Here is a 21,967-nt window from a genome sequence, read left to right as displayed (position 1 = left end):
CGTGGCACCGCGCCCCGCGCGCGGCCCCGCCCCCCGCTCGCCGCTGGCCACGTCCGATTGGGCGCCGACCGCCGACTACAACTCCCGGCAGGCCCCGCGGCGCGGGGGGCGGGGCGAGGCGGCTTTCCCTGCAGTCCCTCGGCGGCACGCGGCCGTTACGGGGTGTTGTCGGTGCCGCGACGTCACCGCGGGAGGAACGGACGGACAGAGGGAGGGCGGTGGGAGGGGCCGGCGGGGCGGGCCGGGGCGGGGGGCGCTGCCCGGGGCGCGGCGCGGGGGCGGGTCCAGCCGCAGCCCGGAGTAGGCGCCCGCCCCACCCTGAGTGACAGAAGCGCCCGGGCACCGGAGCTCGCGCTGGGGCCGTAGCCGCCGCTCGCGCCGCCGCCTCCCCCTCTGGCCCCTCCGCCGCCCGGTGTTATGCGCCGGCCCTGAGGGGCGAGCGCAGCCCGGCAGGACCCGGCGCGGCCCTGAGGGGCAACGGGGTCTCGCTGCGCTTCGCCGGCCAAACCCATGACTACGGCAAACTGCGGCGCCACCGACGAGTTCGACTTCAGGCTGATCTTCGGCGAGGACGGGCAGCCCGGCCCCGGGCCGCCGCTGGGGCCCGCAGGTGCGCCCCGGGGCCGGGGGGGGTCGGTCGTGTTCCTGTTTTCCTCCGAGCGAGGCGGGGAGGGCAGCGGGGGCTGCGCCGGCCCCGCCGCTGCGGGAGGCGGCAGCCCGGGGGGAGCGGCGCCGTCCATACGTCCCTCAGGCCGCGGCCGCTTCCCGGCGCCGCTCCCGGTCCTCCCGCGGGACGCGGGGGCTCAGGGGGCGATGGGCCGGGCCGGCCGGGCCTCTCCCTGCCGTAACAACTTTCTTTGGGAAAAGAAACCCAAGAATTCGCGTCGTGCGGGAGGAGCCGTCCCGGGCGCGGTAGCTCCGGCGGGGAAGAGGCCCCGGGTTGGATCTGGTGGCCTCACGCCCCCCGAGCCCGGGGAGCGCGGTGGGGCCGGTGAGGGACTGAGCAGAGAGCAGCGAAGTGTTAACGGGGCTGGACGAGAGCAGTGTTCGGGCTCTTGCGATGAGAAGTTTCAACCGAAGTGTTCCCCGTATATAGAACATCCCAGTTACTCCAGTGTGTTCCTGCAGACTTTGTGTACGTGTGGATGGGCGAACACCGCGTGTCGAGATGTGATGGCCCTTTGGGTCCGTGTGTACAGATACACGCATACATCTCAGAGTCCTTCAATTTTACTTTGTTTTGTAGTATTGGAACCTGGAAATCCTGTTTTAAAAAGTCGTATTTCTTTAAACTGCAGAAAACATAGTATTCCCTGAGAATTATGGTGTGAAGAATCAATAAGGGCCAGCTGTGTCTTGTTTAGCTGTACCAGAGTTTGATGGCTGCGTGCTTTATTTTCTAACCTACTTGAAATAAGTATTAATTGGTAATGGGCTGTTTTATGTCTAAGTGTTAGATGATAAGATAGCTCTGAAACATTACTGTATCCAGGCTAAATGATGCAGCCATGTTGTTTAGTTCTCTGACTCGGTTGTCTGCCTAAGTTAATTAGAAAAAAAATTTGTTTGATACAGTCTGTGTGTGAAAACTCGGGATTAACTTCTTAGAAAATCCCTAACTTTCTTGATGCTCAGATTTAATTTGCAGATTCGTTTAGGTAAGGGAAGATTTTTGTTGCCTATTTTCCATCTTAGTGGAGTAGCAGATGGTGTGTTTTATGAAGGGGACCTGAATTCTGCAAGCTAGATAAATGCATTACAGTACTGTATGAAAACAATGGAAAACATGTTAACAAATGACAATAAAAATAATTATGACACCCCCATTTCTATTATTTTTACATAAAACTGGAACTGTGTTCCTTTTGTTGATGATAGATGAGAATGAGAGAACACGTTGCTCAGAAAACTGGAAATACTAGTGTGGTATCAACTCACTGTTATGATATTTGTATTTGGGTAGCATTCCTTAACAAGCAGTTCAGATATTACTCTGAATACAGAGAATTTTCCATGCTTGATAAGTCAAAACTATTCTTATGTCAAATTTAAAATGTGATATTTGGACCATGAACTAATTTGTTTGCTGTAGCTTTCAGTAAGAAATCCTGCATCTGCATCTGAAACTCAAGTAATTTTACTGTTTTGTAGAGTTCTGGAGATGATCTCGCCTGCTGTGCACAGATGTGGCCTTCGGGGGGAAGGGTTAGAGTAGGTCTCTGTCTTCATGTATTCTGTTAAAAGTATTGCCAGGGCTCATCTGTTAATTCTGCCCATGTATTTTACACATGAAGAACTAGAATTCATATGAGAGGTCCCATATTGGAAATCTATTTTGTCCCTTACCCCTCTTCTAAATATATTAGTTAGATGAACAAAGAAAAAAGTTTTTAGAGATCCCTAAAGCATCTATTTCATAATCCCATATCACTTCCTTTGGTGGTGGTATCCGTTGTGCTGCAAAGTAAGCATAAGGGTATTTTTTTTCAAATGTATGCTAATAATAAAACAAGTAGGTCACAGGGAAAGTTGCTTAATTTGAAGTAAATAATACTAAAATTACTAAGTTTTCCATGATCGTGGAGAACACCTAAAAACACATTCTGATCTTTCATGCTTTATCTCTAGAAGTTTGAGAGTGGCATTCTGATGAAAAAGTGTCTGGTACTAAGTTCTTGTGCAAATAACATGGAAATATATGTTAATGATGTGTCTTTTATGCTGAGACTACTCTAGTGTTGTGAGGATTTTATTCTTTTATATATGTGCACATGAAAGTATATACAGTTACATGTTTATATTTAACTGTATTTATAATCAAAAGCAAGGAAAAGTGAGCTATTCTTTAATTTCCTTGAAATACTTTTAATATCTGAACTACTAAGAAAGTGCTAGTGCCAGGCAGTAGATCACCCTTTTTATGATATTAAAAGAAGAGTAAGAATCAGCTGGGATCTTTAGTTATTACATTTTTAGTTTTGTGCTAAGTGGCAGGACTTGAGACCCCTGTTCTGCAGTAGTGTTTATTTGCTTGATCTGGAAGTTGTAGTTCCTGCTGCAGAAGAGAATGCATGAAAGATGGTGTGAAGATGATTTAAATTCCTAGTGTAATACTGCAATCTTTGCAGCATTCTTGGCTTGAAATTAAAGGGGTAGCCTTTTTTCTGTAGTTTTTGAGTGGAGATAAAAATTTGCTCAGGTAATTGCTAAATTAAAGACTCTCAAAAGCTCTTCAGCTTTCAAGTGGACGTTAGGTACTGAGCACCGTCTGCAAAATCTTGCCTTCTGTTTCTGTGATTGTTCAGTGTCCTTGTCCCAAAGAACAAAGAAATTGTCACTTCGGTTTTTTAGTGTTAAGCACTAAAAGTGTTCAGTACCATTCTAGGTACTGATGAGCTTCATCTTTTTATGACCAAGAAATTCAAGCCTGCAGTGCCCAAAGGTGATGCTACAGATCACTCTGAAGTGAACCAAATCTCTTTAGTGTGGTCTTTGTTGCAAAATTTTGGGTAGCTGCAGTAGCATCTGGTTGTATCGTGCCAACTTATATCAGTTGCATTTGAAATGTCTAAGTCAGCATGCGCATTACAGTTATGTTCAGGTCCTCTACAGGCTGCTAAAATAGATTGCCATGCAGCTGTCAGTGACCGTATTTGATGTGCCACCTGGTTTGGTCTTCTTGATGAAGAGAGTTTTGGGTTGTAATATGTGACACTTGAATAATTGAACTTAGCTTGAATGCTTTTGTAATGATGCCCCCATTCCCTTCACCACCACCAGTTTTGCAATACTATTCAGTATAATTTTGGGAAGTTTGTCTAGAATTTATTAAGCAATTAAACTGCATTGAGTTTTTCACACTGCTTGAGGACACATTATGCTTTTTAAATGCCGAACTTCGCAAAATGGAAGCAAATATGAGTTGCTATGATATTTTCTTTAGCTGAAGTTTTATTTTAGTGGTTCATCTTCTCTTTTAAAGAATGAACTTTTACAAGGTAAAAGCTGTACTTGAAGTATATAATACTAAACTGGGAATTCAGGATCTTGTAAGGTTCTGTATCATGCAAAGCTATTACTTATTGGTATGTGAAATCGGGACTAACTTAAAAATAGAAGCTGGAAACTGTTCTGTATTCAGAAAATGAATTATTTAATTACTTAGGAAATTCCGACATATGAGTTATTGATGCTGCTGTTTAGAATCCTGTCTAAAATGTTCCTGTTATTTCTGATTAAGTATTCTAAGAGCTCAAGAGGGGCTAATGTTTTGTTACCCAGTGAAACAGAGTAATATGTGAGTTTCACCCTAACTTCCACCTTTTGTTCTTGGGTTATGAAGTAGAGAAGGAGAAATTAGTATTTCCATGTAAGTAATCTTCCTTGGTTGATTCTGTTTATTTGCTTTCCCACAATATGAGTACTTTGAAAGAACTGATCAAACTACCCTCCTTGGTCTTCAGGATCATAGTATTTGTTTTATTTTCTTGGAAACCATGAAACAAGCTGAAAAGGGGTTCTTCATATTTCCTGTGACTTAACATCTGGTTAAGTAATACTATTTAGTAATCTTGTTACAAATGAATCTTACAATCTCTCTTACTTTTCTCCTGAAGAGTTTGAAAAATATCCCAATTCTGTGATGTATTTAGTGACAGTTCAAAACATCTTTGTGAGCTGCAGCCTCATTCTGGATGGATGGACACTGTCTGGATTTGACTCTTTCATTGATTTGATAACTTCTACTCCTGTTCTCCTTTGAGATTTTTTTTCCTTTAGCTGACTGCTGTTAGGTTATTGGTTTGTTACTGGATATCATGACTGGAATACACATTTTGCTATAGTGACTCTTAGAGTAATACCTGATCTTTTCTTTTGAAGGTTTTCATGTCTGACCTTTCTCGATGAGCATCCAGGAGCTGCTTGGGCTGCTCAGCAGTTGTCTCCTGCCCACATACCAAGTGCTCTGAAGTGATGATGGGTGCTGAATTTTCCCTCAGCTAGGCAGAGTTCTCTTGTAACAAAACTAGCACTATGTACGTGCTACATAGTTTCATTTAGATCTGTCGTAGAAGGCGTAAAGCCACTGATTTGTACTGAAACACCACCACAATACTAGTCTTTGTAGTTTTACCTTGATCATTAATATGTAAAGTATCCTTTTTCCCTTCCTAAATGTGTATTCATGACTGATATTGTTGTCAGGGGTTGTTGGTAGAGAGTAGAAAACAGCCAAAGCTGTTGATGGGAGTTTGCAATGTGGTTGAACTTTGTTCTTTTCCCCAAGATCGTGATTAAGGTAATTAATCTTAAGAAAGTCAAGTTGTGGTAGAAAAAGAGAGAGTAGTCTTCTAATTCGATTGAGTGGAAAATTAAGGGCTGGATGCTGGCAGTAGCTGTGAACTTGAGGTGTGAGTTGACTGAGGATTGCTCTTGGAGAAGTTCGTTTTTGTGTTCACATAGAGCTGATCCAGAACTGTTGCAAAGTTTGCTTTCCTTAGCTGAGTAAGAGGAACTTCAGACATCTTTTAGCAGGCTGTCTTGCACACCTGTATGGTTCACTTAAAGTTTTATTATTGTTTTAAATATTTTGATTCTGTTTAGATTTGGTCGTGTATATAAATGGGTAGGAGAGAAAGTCTTTGCACAAGATGGTAACTGTGGTTAATATGCATGATTTGAGCCATCCGTATAAACACAGCTGTCTGTGTTGACCTGTTAACATTTGCTATACAAAAGCGTGCTCATGTGGCTTAAGAATATGATCAGTTGGTGCACCTTTAACAAAGGAATGAATGGATAAGTTACTTGAATCCATTTCTTTTTTTTCTGTCTTAAATATAAATGACACTTTCTAACAGACCTATTTGTTTATGTATTAGATAACTGAGTATTAAATGTATTGTGATAAACCACCACTTGCAGGAAATTGAGTTACTATCATTTTATTTTACAAGCTAGTGGATGCTGGTATCTGCATGTAAAAGATTGACACACAGGGACACAATACAAATCAGTCATATAGTCTGTGGTTATATAATCTGCTGATAGGGGGGAGGAGGGAAAACCAAACAGCTGCATCTGACCAAAAACAGAGGGTCTTGTGATTTCAGGATAACTTAGAGGAACACTGAGGAAGAGACAAAGGAAAATGGAGTCAAGAATTGCCTGGCAATTAAGAGTAAGAGTTTAAGATGGTAATCCTGGCAAGCTTACATGTTTGAATATGTTGTGATTTTTTTACAGTATTCTGGATAAATGAAACCTTGCCTATTTAAATGAAGCTTGACCAGGATGACACCATTCTGGGAAAATGCCAAAATCTTTTGTGTGGTGTTGCGAAGCAGTTGTAGTTGCAGCAAATCTAATTTAGTAACTTTTCTGTTTTGGCAGTATGGTTCTTTGATCACTACATAGTGCATTGAGAGTCACTAGGTAGTGAGTCACTATGTAATGCAGGGATTTGAAAAAGGTCCCTGGTTTGACAAAATGTCACTTATTTTATTCATGAATTCGTAGTTGCACGTCACTCTCTGTCCCCTTCCCTCCCATTTGAATTGTGGGCAGAGTGTAAATGGAAACAAATCCTGAGATTTGGGATATGGGAGATGGTTAGGATGCAAAAGCATTTGGGCTAGTGCTTTGTCTTACATATTTCTGAAAATTAGAAATAAGCTCTTTCTTTCTCCAAAGTAAAAAGTAGCCCTCTACTTAAAACATGACGGTCCCATTCCTTTGGTCTGTATTGTCCAACTGGAAGCAGTTTGTCATATCCCATCTGAAGTGTAGCCAGCTCATTAATGTCGCTGTGAATGAGAGGGAATAAATTCAAGTAGATGGGGCCTGGGTCAATAGTAAGCAGCAGTTTGGCTGTTCACAGCAATAATGTAAATACGGGAGTTGTTGCCTCAAGCTGCCCTAGTGGGCCAGAGAAGTACGTGGAGCAGACTTGGCAGTGAGCCCAGCCAGTAAAACAACATCCAAGTCCTTGCATTTGTCCAGGCATGCCATGTGGGGTTCGAATGACAGTGGAATTTAAGATGAGTGAAATGATCAGTAAGGCTAAGTAAAACTGCAATGCAGGAGCAAGCTTATTAACAAGCCAGCATTCTCTTCTACCTTTAGTATACCCATCTGTAAGTATTCTGGTGAAATACTGGCAAAAGAGAACATTAAAAAATCGTGGAACTGTTCAAAGTCATTCAGGGAAGATGAATTTGAATCTGAAGCACTGCAGGTCTGGTGGAAGGAGAGAAGAATGAACTTCCTGGGGATCCGACTACAAACCCATGATCTTTCACCAGTAAATTCATGAAAATAGAACTCTGTGTGTGGTTCAAGTTAGTGTTGTGTGGTGATTTTGGTGGTTTTTTTTAAAGCAGAAGCAAAAACTTCATTTGAGGTTGCATGAAAGATGTTTGTAGGTAAAAACATCAGCAGTACTTACTGCTAATTTATTAATGCCAGAAATGTAGAATCATATTATTCATATTAATATTTAGATTTATAGGAATTGCATGCTTAAAAATGCCTTCTCACGCTGCACTTTGAAGATTAGTAACTCAAGTAACTCTAAAAATGAGAAATATTTTTAATATAGAAAAAATTCTTGAATGGAGTTAAATATTTCTATTGTTTTGGGGGTTTTTTTTAGCAGGTTGGTGCAGAGGGTTAATGAGAGTCTTAATGTTTTAGTGGCTGCTAACATTTTTTTTTTGGAAACAAATGCTGTGAGAAATGTTTTTATAATCCTGGATTTTAATTTTTTTAATGGTTTTGGAAAAAATGGAAAGATGATTTTAACATACTTTTAGAGAAGCAGTATTTGTTCTGCGCTAGAGAGGGAATGGAATTATGACTGATTGTGATTGGGCTGGGGCAGAAACTGTTATCTTGTAACTAAAGTTGTTTTACAGAGTAGCCCTCTGTATCTTCATAGCCAAAATGAAAGTGTGACAGAATGACAAACTGCTAATCCAGTCATGTTGCATTTATTAACTGTTAGTGACTATGATTCATTGCTTTGATGGATGCATAATGGCCTGTAATAATATCCACGGTGATGTATAGCTACTCATGTGTATCTTTAGATGCTTTAGAAGTTGTTCCCTAAGACAAGGACACAAAGGAGATGAGGTGATTCAGTAACTCTGATTACAAAAGGCTCTAACAGTGTCATTTGAAATAACTGTACTCAAACAACAAGGCCACAAGGAAATATATGGTTTAATCCAAAGAACTACTGAGAAAATCTGTCAACGTTTTGTGTTTTGCATAGCTTCCTTAAATTGCCTAAGAGTCTCTGTATTTCATCAGTGTAATTTATCAAGTTTAGTCTTTTGAGGGCAAATGCTGCTGTCTTTCAAATTGCCAAGCTTTTTGTTTTGGGGGCAGGAGGTTAGGCTGATGTACAGTATGTGGTGATACCTCCACTCCTGCTGGAATAAACATAAACTGTTTAGGACTCTGGGAAGAGATGCAAAGTTATACATGGCACAGTCATGAGGCATGCTAATATCATCATCTGTGTATTTTGGGGCATCATTCTGAACCTTGCTGAAAAAAATCGTATTCGTGCTCAGCTTCAGCCTCCTCTTTTTCATTTGGCTGATTGCTGTTTCTGCCTTTTACTGTATCAATCTAGCAGAGTGAATTCAAGGTGTTTCTGATTCTACGTTCATGTGAGCAGATGGGAAAACAAGGCAGTTTCAGATTATCATTCTGGCTCATTACAGTTCTTTGATGTACACAGCCTTTGAGTTTGATGCAGCTGAAGTCCACATTTAAGCTGTATTATAAAATATTGGTGAAAAGCTGTAATAATTAATGGCTTGAAATACTGAGTGAGGATTGCCTGGTGTGGAATGGTTTGCCCCTTTGTCACGCAGGCCAGCTGCAGAAGTACAGTGTAATTTGGCCAAGGTGTGAAGAGTTCCCAAACAAGTTTGTTCAGATATTATCGATACCAGTTCTCAGTCTCTGTGTCGTGTTCTGTTTGATAACCAGAAAGGGGATGCCTCCATTTCAGTCTCCCCTCCACTGTGTAACTGCTCCCCACTCGGACATCTTGCCTTGGTTTACTGCTTTCCTTTTCTACCAGTTTTCACAAAGACCCTAGTCTGTGTCACCATACTCTCCTGTAAACTAAAATCCACATTGTCTTGCACACTCCTGTCTGTTTTCTTTGATATGGCCCTACTTACACCTTCTGATCTTGGAATCTTGGCTTCTGCTCAGTGCTTGCTTCAAGAGTGGAGCAGTAAACTGGCAGTGTCTCTGTATAGGGCATCAGATTGCTGTGAGCAGGGTTGTTGTATTAGAAGTCAGTTGGTGATTAAGGCATCCATATAGGAGTTGAGTTAGGTGAGGATTTCAGTTCATTCTGTTTGAGTAACTGGAGAGCCTTTTGATGGAGTCTGTTGGTTTTGCCCCCACAAAGGAAGAGCTGTGCTTGGTAAATTGGCCCACAATACCAAGAATCTAGACAAACCTGGCCTGCTGGCAACTACAGCACATGATTAATTCCCTTGTTCCCTTCGCTCAGTGTTTGCCTAGTCTTCTCACTTACCTTTATGCTCAGTCTACTTCCAGTGGGCCAGGCTCAGCATACCACTTTGGGAGTGATCAGACTTCTGTCAGGTCCCATGCCTACACATCTAAAATGCTCTGGGATTGCAGACTTTTGCAGACTCTCTCAGCTGATCATATAGAATAGGATTATTCATCTTCAGAACAGCAGTGTCAAAAGGCTGCATACTGTGTGATAGTACCTGCTGTGCTGATGTATTGTGCTGTTTCCGAAAGGCTGTACACTAATATCTCTGAACTGCTGGGTCATGTTAAGCTGACTTGTGATCTGACAGTGACTGACAAATGAGGCTTCCTCAAACTGGAGGGCAGCAGCTTCTGTTTTGTCTACAAGGTTATTATGCAGTGAAATACCATGTCTTCTTGAATGATATAGCCACAGATTAAAAAAAAGGAACCAAAGAGGAGCCCACAGAACTTGGAGGTTTTTAAATCTAGTAGATTTTTTTTTTTTTAACCTGTTGTGAGTATTAATGAATAATCCTTAAATACTGAACCAAAAGCTTTAGAAAATTATCGTTTAAAGACATGCTTCATAATCAGCCAGAAATAGCAGGAGAGCTGGAGAAGGCACAGGTATAAACACTGCTTAGCTCTTCCGGTTGCTATTTTCTGTTTTGTAACTGAACTCAGAATGACTAATTTTTGTTGAATCTTACAGTTACAAGTTGAATTCTTTACCTGCCTTGTACATAACTTTTTATCAATGTATCTCAAAGCTGTTCTTTCCCTATTTTAAACTTAATTTCATTACTTCAGTGTGAAGCTGGAGGTACACTAGGACAACAGTTCTAGTTTAAATGTGTACCAGGCTGTGGCCTAAGGGTTTATTTAGTTGCATGTTACATTATTTGATAGTGAGCGCTAGCAAACACCTGCAGTTCCTGTTGCTTGTTTCCCCCACGTCCTAAAGCTTGCCATTCTGTCAGTTGTGTATATACAGGTGTTAGTGCACTGTAAATATGATTGCCAAAATCATCTGTGTTAGAAGAACCTCTCTTCTCATTTCCCCTCCCCCTTTGTGTGTGAAGGTGTGTGGGAGGGTGGTTGCTGCTGAAAAAACTTGGTGTAGTTACACCCCAAGAGCCAGTATGTTCTTATTTTAGTCAGTGTCAGTTGTAAACATTTGATATACTGGATTATTCTCTCGCTTAAACTGCTTAAACTAGTGCATCTTCTTTATTCTTTTGTATTTCTAGCAAGGATAATGAATTCTTATCCAGACTAGAATTTGGAAAAGACTCATTGATGAGCTCTCCCTGTTGAGATTATTTTTCTTCTACATTTCCAGTATTCTTGCTTAACAAAAGAAAATGAGTGAAATTGTGACTGGCACAACAGAACTGCCTCTGGCATGCATGATTGACAAAAGTAAAATTTATTTTTATCCTTTTTTGCATAATCTGATATGACCATGAAACAGAGCACAAAACCATCGAAGAGAGTGAACTGCTTCATAAAATGAGTTGTCATAAATCTTCCCTTTCTAAAAACTTAAACTTGCCTGCAATACTGCTTCACGTATTGCTAAGTCTGGTCTAGAAGGATGTGTTTCCCCCTACTCCACCCTGCTACCTTAATTTTTTTCACAATTTAGTATTTTTCGGTACCATATTTCGCTTACTAGTCAGTTGTACTCCTTATAAATTAATACATTGCTGTGTTTCAGTTTTGGGTTGTGGGGTTTTTAAAGTTGGTGTTTAAGCTTGTAGGAAGTGTTTCTGGAGAACTGATAGCTTGTAATGGAAAACTGAAGTTAAACATCCACTTACAAAGTTTTAGTGTGATAGTGTACCAAGCACAACTCTGATCAGTCATGTTTTTAAGTGCACAAAAGGAAAACTATGATTATTGGCTATTTTGTGTTCCCTGTGAAGATTAAGACTCCTCTTTCATCCCAAGAAATACATGAACTGCTGCAAACCTGCAGAATAATGAAATCAAAAAACAGCCACATATGCTTTTTGTCCTTATTTACAAATATTTTTGTAACTATTGTGTTCAGAAAGAGGTAATGGTAACTGTCATGACAGGACTGGAAAACAGAAAAGTTGGCCATTCTTTTTAAAGCTTGTGAGACAGACTTGCCTGAGAACACATATGTCTGTGTCAATGTTCAGGTCTTTCCTCATGCTATTTAAAGGACTTGATTACTTGAACCTGTTTTCACAGTAGTATTTTTGTAAGACCTAGGTCATGTTGCACTTTCTTCATACCTTACAGCAACTCCTATTGTCTGAAAATGATTGTTTATGGGCTTATAAACTTGGAATAATAAAATAGTTTGGATAATTCTGGCACAGGGCTTGTGTTCAGACATTTGATAGTAATTGACCTTCCTTCTCTGGAGAAATCTGGCTGAGCGCACAGCTGCGCACGTGCATGTGCCAGTACATCATTGAGGAGTGAACAACTGGTGGGCAAGCATTGCTAGTCCTAAATATGCACTCTGATACACCAAGTAGCAAGCAAAATGTACTTTTGAAGCAGTTGTTCTGGATATTATTTAATTATATTCCCCCACTAGACAGCTTATGTTGAAGTGTAGTTAGCAGCTTAGTAAGGGATGAGCCAGCATCAGTTTAATACTGAACAGGAGCTTCTGTATACGACTGTTTCCAGACAGTAGCAAATGTACATTCAAAATGAGCAACCTTCTGGTTCTCATTGACAGTGGATGACACAGTCGCCTGATGTAAGGTTACAATGAAAGTCTGCAGTTTTATTTAGCTTATACACTGTGAATATAGAGCATCTGCTCATTTTTGTGATCCTTCAGTAGTGAACCTGATCTCAGCAGGGTGGGGAAGAAGGCTTCAGTAAGTTTCTAAAGACTCATGGCTTCTCTGTGCATGGTAGCGTTAAAAGACTTAGTAAGTAAAAACAAAATTGAATTTCTTTCTATGCCATTTATCCAGAAGATCTCCTTTGATCGTAAAACAAAATTTGTTTGCCGTGGTTTGTTCTGAGCAAACAGTGACTTGTTTTGTTTTTGTCTCCTTTAAAATGCTTATTGGAACAAATAAACTATTAATACTACTTCTAAAACTGAAGTTGAACTTACTGGCCCGTAATTCTCCAGTATTTTTTAACCTTTTATTTCGTCCAGTTTTCTTTACTCTGTATTGCCGTTATCTGTTACCAATTTATTCTGTTGTCCTTCCTAATGCAAAAGGATTTAGCACACCTACCTTTTCAGTGTCCTGATGGGCTTTTGATGTGAATGGCACTACTTCTCGTGGTCCTTGTATTTTGCTGTGTCTGTCCTATCTAACATCTTGCCCCTGTGTGCTTGCAGTAGTTTGTATGCTCTACCTTCTTAATCTGCCCTGGTTTCTGTTCTTGAGTGCTTTCTTATATTTTATGGTCAGTGATGGCCTCATGACTTGGCCAACTTTACTTCTTTATTGTCTTTCCTCCCTCAATAGGATTGTTTGGATGTAATAGCTCTCCTATTAAGTAACCAGATTTCCATAACTCAATTTTTTTCCCTTGGGCTTCTCCATAACTCTTTTTTTGCCTTACACTTGCCTATTGTGAGACTTCCCTTTGTTTACCCTCTGCTTCTTGAAGCCCTGTGTTGGATTTGTTTTGTGCTATTCTCACTATTTCTCTTGTAAGGGTTATCACCTAAGTTTTTTTCATTCTTTCTCTTTCCCCCCAAGTTGTATTTGTGTTTGTATGTTTACTGTTCTTTAAGATAAGTTAGAGGGCTCTTCAAGATTGGATTCTCTGCAGTCTTTAATAGGACAAAAATTATTACTGGTAAAGAATCCAGTAGCATTAATGACATGATTTGTAAAGGTCTTAGTGTTGTCCTTTCTTATGTGCAACTAACAGGTTATTTTAACACATGAACTATAAAGGGGAGGATTTGTGTGTGCAGACTGAAATAAATCTACATGTTTATCAATTGTGTCTGAAAATGGTTTGGGTGATTTGGACTTCAAACCATATTGTGTTCACATTGTTAGGTGTGCTTTTGGGATTGGATATTCATTAGGTTTCTAGCTTCCTGTTTTTTGTGTGTGTGCATGTGCGGCTGGGGAGGGGTAACAGGAGAGCACAGTGCCAAATTCAGGAGAGATTGTTTGTCAGGAGAAGGACCAAAGAAGCCTGAGTCAAAAAAGTGCTGTCTCCTGTCTGCTCCATCTCTTCTCCAGTTCTTTCCAGCTGCTGTTGGTAATTCTGTGCAGTCTGATCTCTCCACCTCAGCCATGTGAAAGTTAAATTTTGAGTATATGTCTGCTTTTTGTAAATCCCTGTGACACTGAAAGTAGAGAAGTTGTCTTAAATATTTTAAGATTTCTTGACTATTCGTGCAAGAGAAATAGGTCTCTTTGCAGTGGTGAGACTTTTAGTGCAAACAGTGTGCTGCTACTGTTCCTAAAACCATTAATGACAGTAAATGGTTACACACAGAGCTTGAAGACTTCCAACTGCTGTTTTTCTAAAACAATTTTATTGTTATTTCAAAAATTCTGTAGCTGTAACTGTTTTGTTTCTAAGTTTTGATAAGCTGGATAGTAGCCTTTATTAGGATTGCCTTTTTCTTCCCTTGATCTTTGCTTTTATTAATACTGAGTTAGGAAACAGACAACAGTGATCTTGCACATTAATACACTAATAGATGTGGAAAACTTATAACCAGCTGCTGTCTGCATTTCATGTTTTGTGATGGAAAAGAGCAAAAAGAAAGACTCTGAATTAATGTTTTAAAAGATGTTTGTTACCCTAGTGAAAGGACAGGGAAATGTGGTTTTGGTAGAGCTCAGCATAGTGAGGGTGTTAATTGTTTGTGATACATGCAATAGGCCTTCCTGAGAATCCTGATCCTTTCGGTGTGTGCATATTTAGAAATCAACCTGTACTGATTTTTTGTGCTCTTAACACATATAATTGTAGTTAATGATATATAATATGGATAATTGTCATACATAACCATAATATATATAAAATCACACAGTGTTTATAATATTACTAGGTACTCCCTAAATGCAGTTTGCCTCCTTTAATAGATTTCTTATAGAGTTGTTCCCTGCCCATGAACTGTCAGCTTTTTCTTTTTTGGTTTTTTTTTTTTAACGAAGTCTGAGGAAAGTAGTCCATTCCTTGGTAACAATGTGCTTTCTCTTCATTTGGAAATGCTTCCCTGTCTGTGAAGAGCTGGTGTTTTGTTTTGTTTCTGTTTTAGTTAATATTAAGCTGATTGGTATTAGTGAAACTGATAATAGTCTGACTTCATTAACAAACTAATTTTTTTCATCATGGAAAAGTCTAAAATACATAGCTTCCTGTCTGGATATTTTAACTGATTGTGAGAGAGACTCCATTTATTTTAAAACAAATATTAATAGTCTGCTGATAGTCAGGATAAAAATTATTTTAAAAAAAGACCTAATACCAAGAGATGCAGTTAATGTCATCTAGCCTGGATTTATGGAAAATTAAAGAGTGAAGACCCCATTTACAAGTGGAAAGAAACAAGAGTGGAATTACAGTGGCTACAAAATACAAAAAAAAAGTTGGTTTCTACTTTCGTTTCAGACAAATGTCTCATATTGGCAGTTAATTCAATATTGAGAAGTGGGGCAAGAAAATCTGCTTCAGTTCTGTAAGACGAAGTTGCTGATTTTGTTAACAGGACTTGTACTCCTCAGTTTGTTTTTCTTTGGAATATTTCCTGTGTTTTGGATAAGTTAGCGAGATCTGAGAATATTTTGTTTTGCCTTATTTTGCTGAACAACTTGTGCTCAAACTTCACGCAACTGCACTGAAAAATGCTATTTAGCATAGGCAATTGACAGTTTTCTAAGCTACAAAAAATATATCTTAGGAATATGATTCTTCATACTATCTTTTATAATATTCATTGTTAGGGCTCTTTTGGTTGAATGTTTTTAGAAGTTCATGATCTTCATTCAAGTTTGAGTCACTGTAAGATGTGCTTTCTGTTGTTGAAGTAGATAAATATTATGTATGTGGTGTTCTGGTGCTTGTAAGTATTGACTGGGCTTGCAGAAAGTACCTTAGCCTTATTTGTGTCAAAAAGATGAATTTTTAATGATTTTTGATTAAAAATGTTTAATTATTAAAGTGGAATACAGTTATGAAAGATGAAGTTGGAACTGAGTGTTCAGGCTTAGATCCTTTCAGGATTTCAACCCATTTTTCTGTTTATATATTTTCAATGACTGAAGATGTGTATAAACTGTGAAATCTGCTTGAGAACAGGATTTATGATAGAAAACCATACTGTAGTCATATTTCTCTGTAAAATTGACTGGGGAAAATTTAAAATTAAGAATTAGCTTTATTTTGTGTAACTAGAATAGTGGGAAATGTCTAGGATGTTGGTAACAGCCCATGTCTGGGAAGCAAAGGATTTTGTTTATGGCGTTTTTCCAAGTGTTGCATTCTGACTCTTACTACTTTTTTTTTCTTTTTAAATTTTGTTTTCAGATCTTGAGTCAGATGACTGTGCATCCATATATATCTTTAATGTAGACCAGCCATCATCCTCTGTCAATCAGCCAATTTGTATTCCTCGCCATGGACTGCAGTCTCACTCCTCTCCTCTGACACCTCCTACAAGACTTCAGAGTCACAAGAACTATGAAGGCACTTGCGAGGTACCAGAATCCAAGTACAGTCCACTAGGTGGACCCAAGCCCTTCGAGTGCCCCAGCATTCAAATCACATCGATTTCACCCAACTGTCACCAGGGGATTGAGGCCAGTGAAGATGAATTACACACAAATGGCACAGAAAATGAGTATATGGAAAGGCCTTCCCGGGACCATCTCTATCTTCCTCTTGAGCCATCATATAGGGAATCATCCCTTAGTCCGAGCCCTGCCAGCAGCATTTCATCCAGGAGCTGGTTTTCAGATGCTTCCTCTTGTGAATCCATTTCCCATGTTTATGATGATGTAGACTCAGAGCTAAATGAAGCAGCTGCTCGATTTACCCTTGGCTCTCCTTTGGCATCACCTGGTGGTTCTCCGAGGGGTCCCAGTGATGAAACGTGGCAGCAGCCTTATGGATTTGGGCATGCCTTGTCACCTAGACAGTCTCCCTGCCATTCTCCTAGAACTAGTATTACAGATGAAAATTGGCTAAGCCCTAGACCAACATCAAGGCCCTCATCAAGACCTACATCCCCCTGTGGGAAACGACGACACTCCAGTGCTGAGATTTGCTATGCTGGTTCTCTCTCTCCTCACCATTCTCCAACTCCATCACCTGGCCATTCTCCCAGAGGAAGCATAACAGAAGACACATGGCTAAACGCTTCCATTCATAATGTACAAGGCCTTAATTCTGGCCTTTCACCCTTTCAGTGTTGTACAGAGACTGATATTCCTCTAAAAACCAGAAAGACCTCAGAGGATCAGACTGCCACTTTATCTGGAAAAATAGATATCTGTCCTGAAGAGCAAGGTAACTTGTCATCATCCCTTGAAACTGCGGTAGATGATTGCTCTGGATCTCAGCACACCTTGAAAAAAGACTTGCCCGGAGACCAATTTCTTTCTGTTCCTTCGCACTTTACTTGGAACAAACCTAAGCCTGGTCACACTCCTATATTCCGGTAAGTGATCGGAAAGTACTTCCCTCCTTTTTTTTCCCCTCCTGTGCATCTTAAATAGACATATAAATGTCCTTGTATTTCAGTGATGCATTAAGACTTCTTAAAGAAAACTTATTGAAGGCAGGTAGATGTTATAATTAGGAAAAAACAAGTTGAGATACCAAATACCTACCATCTTTTAAAATACAGTAGATGCACTGTAAATAGAATAAAGAAAAAAAAATTGTATGCCATGCTGAAACTCATCCAGAAGGAATGGATGTCTGGGCTGTAGTTCCAAGATATTTCCACTATCCATGATAGAATTAAATAGGTCTTTTCCTTCTGCAGTCCTGTCATGTGCTAGCAGTATGATTTGTGGAGACCCAGAAGAGGGAACTGGTTCAATTGGGGGAAAAAGTCCCCCTCCTTTCCAGTCTGTTTCTTTTTAGATGGATCAGTTCTGTGATCTTTCAAGTCATAGAGCTTGTATAATATTTCAGAAGTTGTCACTAAGCTTGGCTTGTTAACAGCTAAATATATTTAAGCAATACTTATTCAACCATTTCATTATATTTTTGCCTAATTGAATAACCACAGATTTTAATTTCTCTCTGCAGAATTTTACTGATTTTAGTAAATAGAAGTGATTTTTTTTTTTCCTCCTTTAATGTTCTTCCACATAACTGTTTATGGATGTAAAATTTAACAGTAAAGATGTAAAGCTGCTGGCTAGAGAAATCTGTTCTACTAGGTCTGAAACTACTGTGTTAACAGATAAGTTAACTGTCTTTGAGTCTGGAGGTTTTTTTTAATTCCATTGCCATCTGTTACTAGAATCTTTTCATTTGAACTAAGACAATGATGACTGTTTAAACTTAATTGTGTATCTTGGAATTGTATTATGTTTATGAAGGATACTAAGCAGTCCTAACTTGGCATTTTTGTTAGCTTGCAGGCTAACATTGCTCATAAAAGGTGAGCGCTACTGTAGGGTTAGAGGTCATGAGCATACAGGCATGGGGTGTCGATCAGTGGTTCTTCTGTGGGATGAGCAAAGTAGTTTAAAACACAGACAGCTCATACCTGTTTCCTCTTGTACTGTGGAGAACTGAGTACAACTGAATAAAAAGCACATTTCATGTTTTCATTAAAAAGTAAAAACATTTTTTTAAATGTCAGACTTTATTTAGAAGCTGGCACTGAAGAATTTCTGTAAATATAAGATGGGCAAACAGGCAGAAGATAACGAAGACTACACCTACACACAACTAAACTACATAAATCTATTAAGCTGAGTACATTTGCTGCCAAAAATGTTGGCTGACAATTGAATTAGTGGAAATGGCTGCACTGACAGCTGTATCGTCAGTGATATCTTCAATTACTTAGCAGTTGTAGCCTGTTCCATTGGGGGTATGGCAGTGTGCATCTTCAGTATGGAAAACATTCTATTCTGTCATACAATATTTTATAATTTTGATTCTTACAAACCAGGGTAGCCTTACGTTTTATGAATAAAAATGAAATGCAAGAAGATCTATTCTTTCTAAATAGTTGATGATGGTGACCAAAAGTGAGCATATTATTTGTCATAAGGAATTGTATAATTTCTATTTATGTATTCACATCCATATTGTATGTACGTACAATTGTATTAATTGTAGTATAAATTACAAGATATAGTAAAAATAGTACACTTTCTAATGTCTTGATTGTATTGTCAAGCATGAAGTAGTGCATGAAGTAAACTGGTGTGCTGATTCCAAGCAGGTGAGGTGCACACCCAGCTGCAATAACTGACCCCTGGTAGAAGGGGGGGTAATTTGCCTCATGTATTCTGTGGTGTGAAATGTGTAGGTAGCACCTTCTGCTCTGAATGCTCTCTAAAGTTTTGTAAATCTGTTATCTGCTTTATCTGCCAAGCCCTGACCATGTTTTCCTTCGTTCTTCTGTTTTCAGTAAGTGTGCAATGCTTAACAAAATCTAAAAATGTATAACATGCTTTGGAGCATGTTAGTAATATTTCACATGCCATCCAAACTGTTTTGTAGATGACAGCTTGTTATTTGGTCACAGAAACCCATAATCGGCCAGCCAGTGGCATATGAAAAATGTCTGTGTATTATGTGCCCTGCGTCCCATTTCTGCTCCCTTGTGAAAGATAAGCATAGTCAAGGGACTGGGCAGGACCACTGCAACAATTCCTTCCTACGAGTGAAACTGGGCAGCAGCTTCCACAGGGAATAGTGGAGGTGTCTGTTGATGATGTTACTCACCAGGTATGATGGCAGATTCAACTGGTCATTTTACAGACTAGTCAGCAATGAACTTGATAATTTTATTTATTACGTAGTTACTCTTGGTACTATTTAAGATATCTGTTTCTTTCACCCCCAGCCTCCCCACAGGTGATGGATAAGACATGGTTTTATCTGTGTCTCATGTTTTCTTTCCCTTTCTTTTTGGGATCCTAATGCAGTGATAGTAGATCCAACTGCCTCATTTACATTTTACCCCAACATTCCACAGTTGCACTGATTTTATGCCTTTCTTGCACACTTGCTGTTAGAGGTTGAGTTGTAAGATTTCCAGAAAGTGAAAAAAAATATATCAGGAAGTCTGTTTTACAATGCTTTTTTTACGTGAACAAGGATAATAAAAAGAGTCTAGAGATGACTTAGAAATCTCTACTGAGCAGGTGATAGAATACAATACCTTTGGTGAGGACTTCACTCTAAAAGTACAATTCATAAAAGATCAAGCAGCATTGCTGGTGCTTACCGTGGTTATGGGATTATGGAGTTGAGGACCATCACAGACATGGCCAGCACTGGTGTAGGTAACATGGGGCTATTTTTTAGAAGAGTGATCACTGATGATGCAATTGAAAATCATCGGAGTTCTGTTATTTTTGCTTTTAGGCTTGGTTTTTTGTTATCTTTTGCTTTAAACTTAAAATTTTAACACGGATGACTAGTGAAAGAGTAGGCTTTAGGTTTGGTAAAGTGGATCTTGAGAATCTGTGTCTCAAGCAAAGAGGCATTTTGCAGGGTAGTAAACTTAATGAGTCATTCATTTTTTCTTTCTTTAGCCCCACAGTGTTTGATGGCAACAAATGGTGCTTTTGTGTCTGGAAGATAACCAGGCAATATTCGTTAATGGTCAAAAATCTTGAAATAAAATGTGGTTTCTTTTACTTCCCTTGTGGAATTCATAGAGATTTGCACATTGATTTAAAAACTACTACATAAATTGGTGTTTGTCTCCAGACTGTTGTGTCATGAATTTAATCTATGCCACTGAGAAGTGATGGGGTATCAACTAGTTTCTTTATTCCAGTGGTGGTGAACAAACAGGCTTTGACAGATGTATTTACAGCACAGAAATATTTTTATTGGTGGATATGTAATGGCAGCTTGAGAGTATTTTACTGCTGAAAACCAGGATGGCTGACAATGTAATTTATTCATTCAGAAAAAAAATTAGTTGAAATAAAGTGGTAGATAGTGGAATACTTGGAAAAGTTGTTTCTCTTGTCTGAATCCTTCTCTTGGAAGTCTAAAGAATAGAGAGGAACAGAATTATGTCCCATTTTTACCATAACTATATTGGGACTTTGGTCTTAATTTCAGAAGTCCACTCACATTGAAAGATTTCTATAAACAAAGTTAGTCTGCTAAGTATTTATCACCTTCTTCTGATAAATAGAAATAACACCAGCTATTCTACCAGCAAAACTTGAAAATGAAAATGTTTGCGAATTACTGTCTTTGAAGATAAGGACCCACCTAAGTGAGACAAGCAAAGGAACTTTGAACCTCTTAGGTTTTTAATGAGCGAGGCTATCACTGTAATGTTTACACACTATTAATGAATTCAGAGAAATTCAGGTAGTGTTTGATACAGGACCTTTGTGCTATACCTGTTATTCATCTCTACACTTTGTTCTGGGATGATGGAACAGAGATTTCCATGTGGCAATACACTGTACCTGTATTCTGAAAGCATAATTAACTGTGGCTCTGCTAGGAACACAGTGGTGGTATTTTGAATGTAAACAGTATTAGTAAAGTCTATTGATAGGTCACTGTGGCAGCTGGAATGGCCCCAAACTTGTTAACTCCAGAATTTCTCCACCTGGGAGAATATTGCTTTGTTCTAGACAGTGAAGAGCAGCCGCAGCAGTATTTTGGCTCTACAAGAGTTCTTGAAAACCATAATATTGGATCATAGTTATGATTTGAGATTCTCAGGGGGTTGCTGTGTTGCAACACTGACTTGTCACAGAATACGCCGTGGGTTCATCTCTGCAAAAACTTGGGATAAGGAAAAAATGTGGAATAGCCATTGTGTGGGCAGTGAACTTTTACCCTTTTGAAATGTTAGGAGGAGCTGTAAGTAGAAAACTGTTTTTGCTGCAACTAAAAATTAATAAAAGCATCTCTCTAGAAGATCTGGGAATCTCAACCAATGACGGAAACAACTTTCACAACTATCTGGAGATACTACAGGGTATCTTTGAAAGGTTATTACTAGATTTAGTGGCTACAAAGAGGCAGGAACATTTTCATACAGAGTGGCTAAAATGACTTTTTGTATCAGTTGCACCTGTGTTCAAAACCAGTGCTACAAGTGGAAGGTAATTGTTTTTAACTGGATTGTGTTAATGAGTCCTATAGGCTTTGTTCTTCCTTCTGTCCCACACATACTGCTCTGGGGCCGCAGTCAAATGCAAACAAGCAGTCTTGTTTCTGCCCTAAGCTTCTCCCTATGTGAGAGAGGTGTAGTGAGCCCATGAGCTGT

At 39.5% G+C, this 21,967-nt stretch overlaps 1 protein-coding gene across 2 annotated transcripts in view; it reads left to right on the top strand.

Moving 5' to 3' along the window:
* The first annotated feature begins 293 nt into the window (after window positions 1-293).
* The window catches only part of NFATC3 (nuclear factor of activated T cells 3), a 66,091-nt gene continuing 44,417 nt past the window's right edge, over window positions 294-21,967 (top strand). For both annotated transcript variants that reach the window (XM_048317007.1, XM_048317006.1), the window contains exons 1-2: window positions 294-610; window positions 16,051-17,182. In XM_048317007.1, coding sequence (XP_048172964.1) covers window positions 511-610; window positions 16,051-17,182 — 1,232 coding nt within the window. In that variant the 5' untranslated portion in view covers window positions 294-510. The remainder of the gene's footprint in view (window positions 611-16,050; window positions 17,183-21,967) is intronic.

This window comes from Corvus hawaiiensis, chromosome 12, assembly GCF_020740725.1.
Source record: "Corvus hawaiiensis isolate bCorHaw1 chromosome 12, bCorHaw1.pri.cur, whole genome shotgun sequence".
NCBI classification, from domain to species: Eukaryota; Metazoa; Chordata; class Aves; order Passeriformes; family Corvidae; genus Corvus; species Corvus hawaiiensis.
Note: the sequence above shows the minus strand (reverse complement) of the source record. Positions and strands in the feature narration are given on the sequence as shown.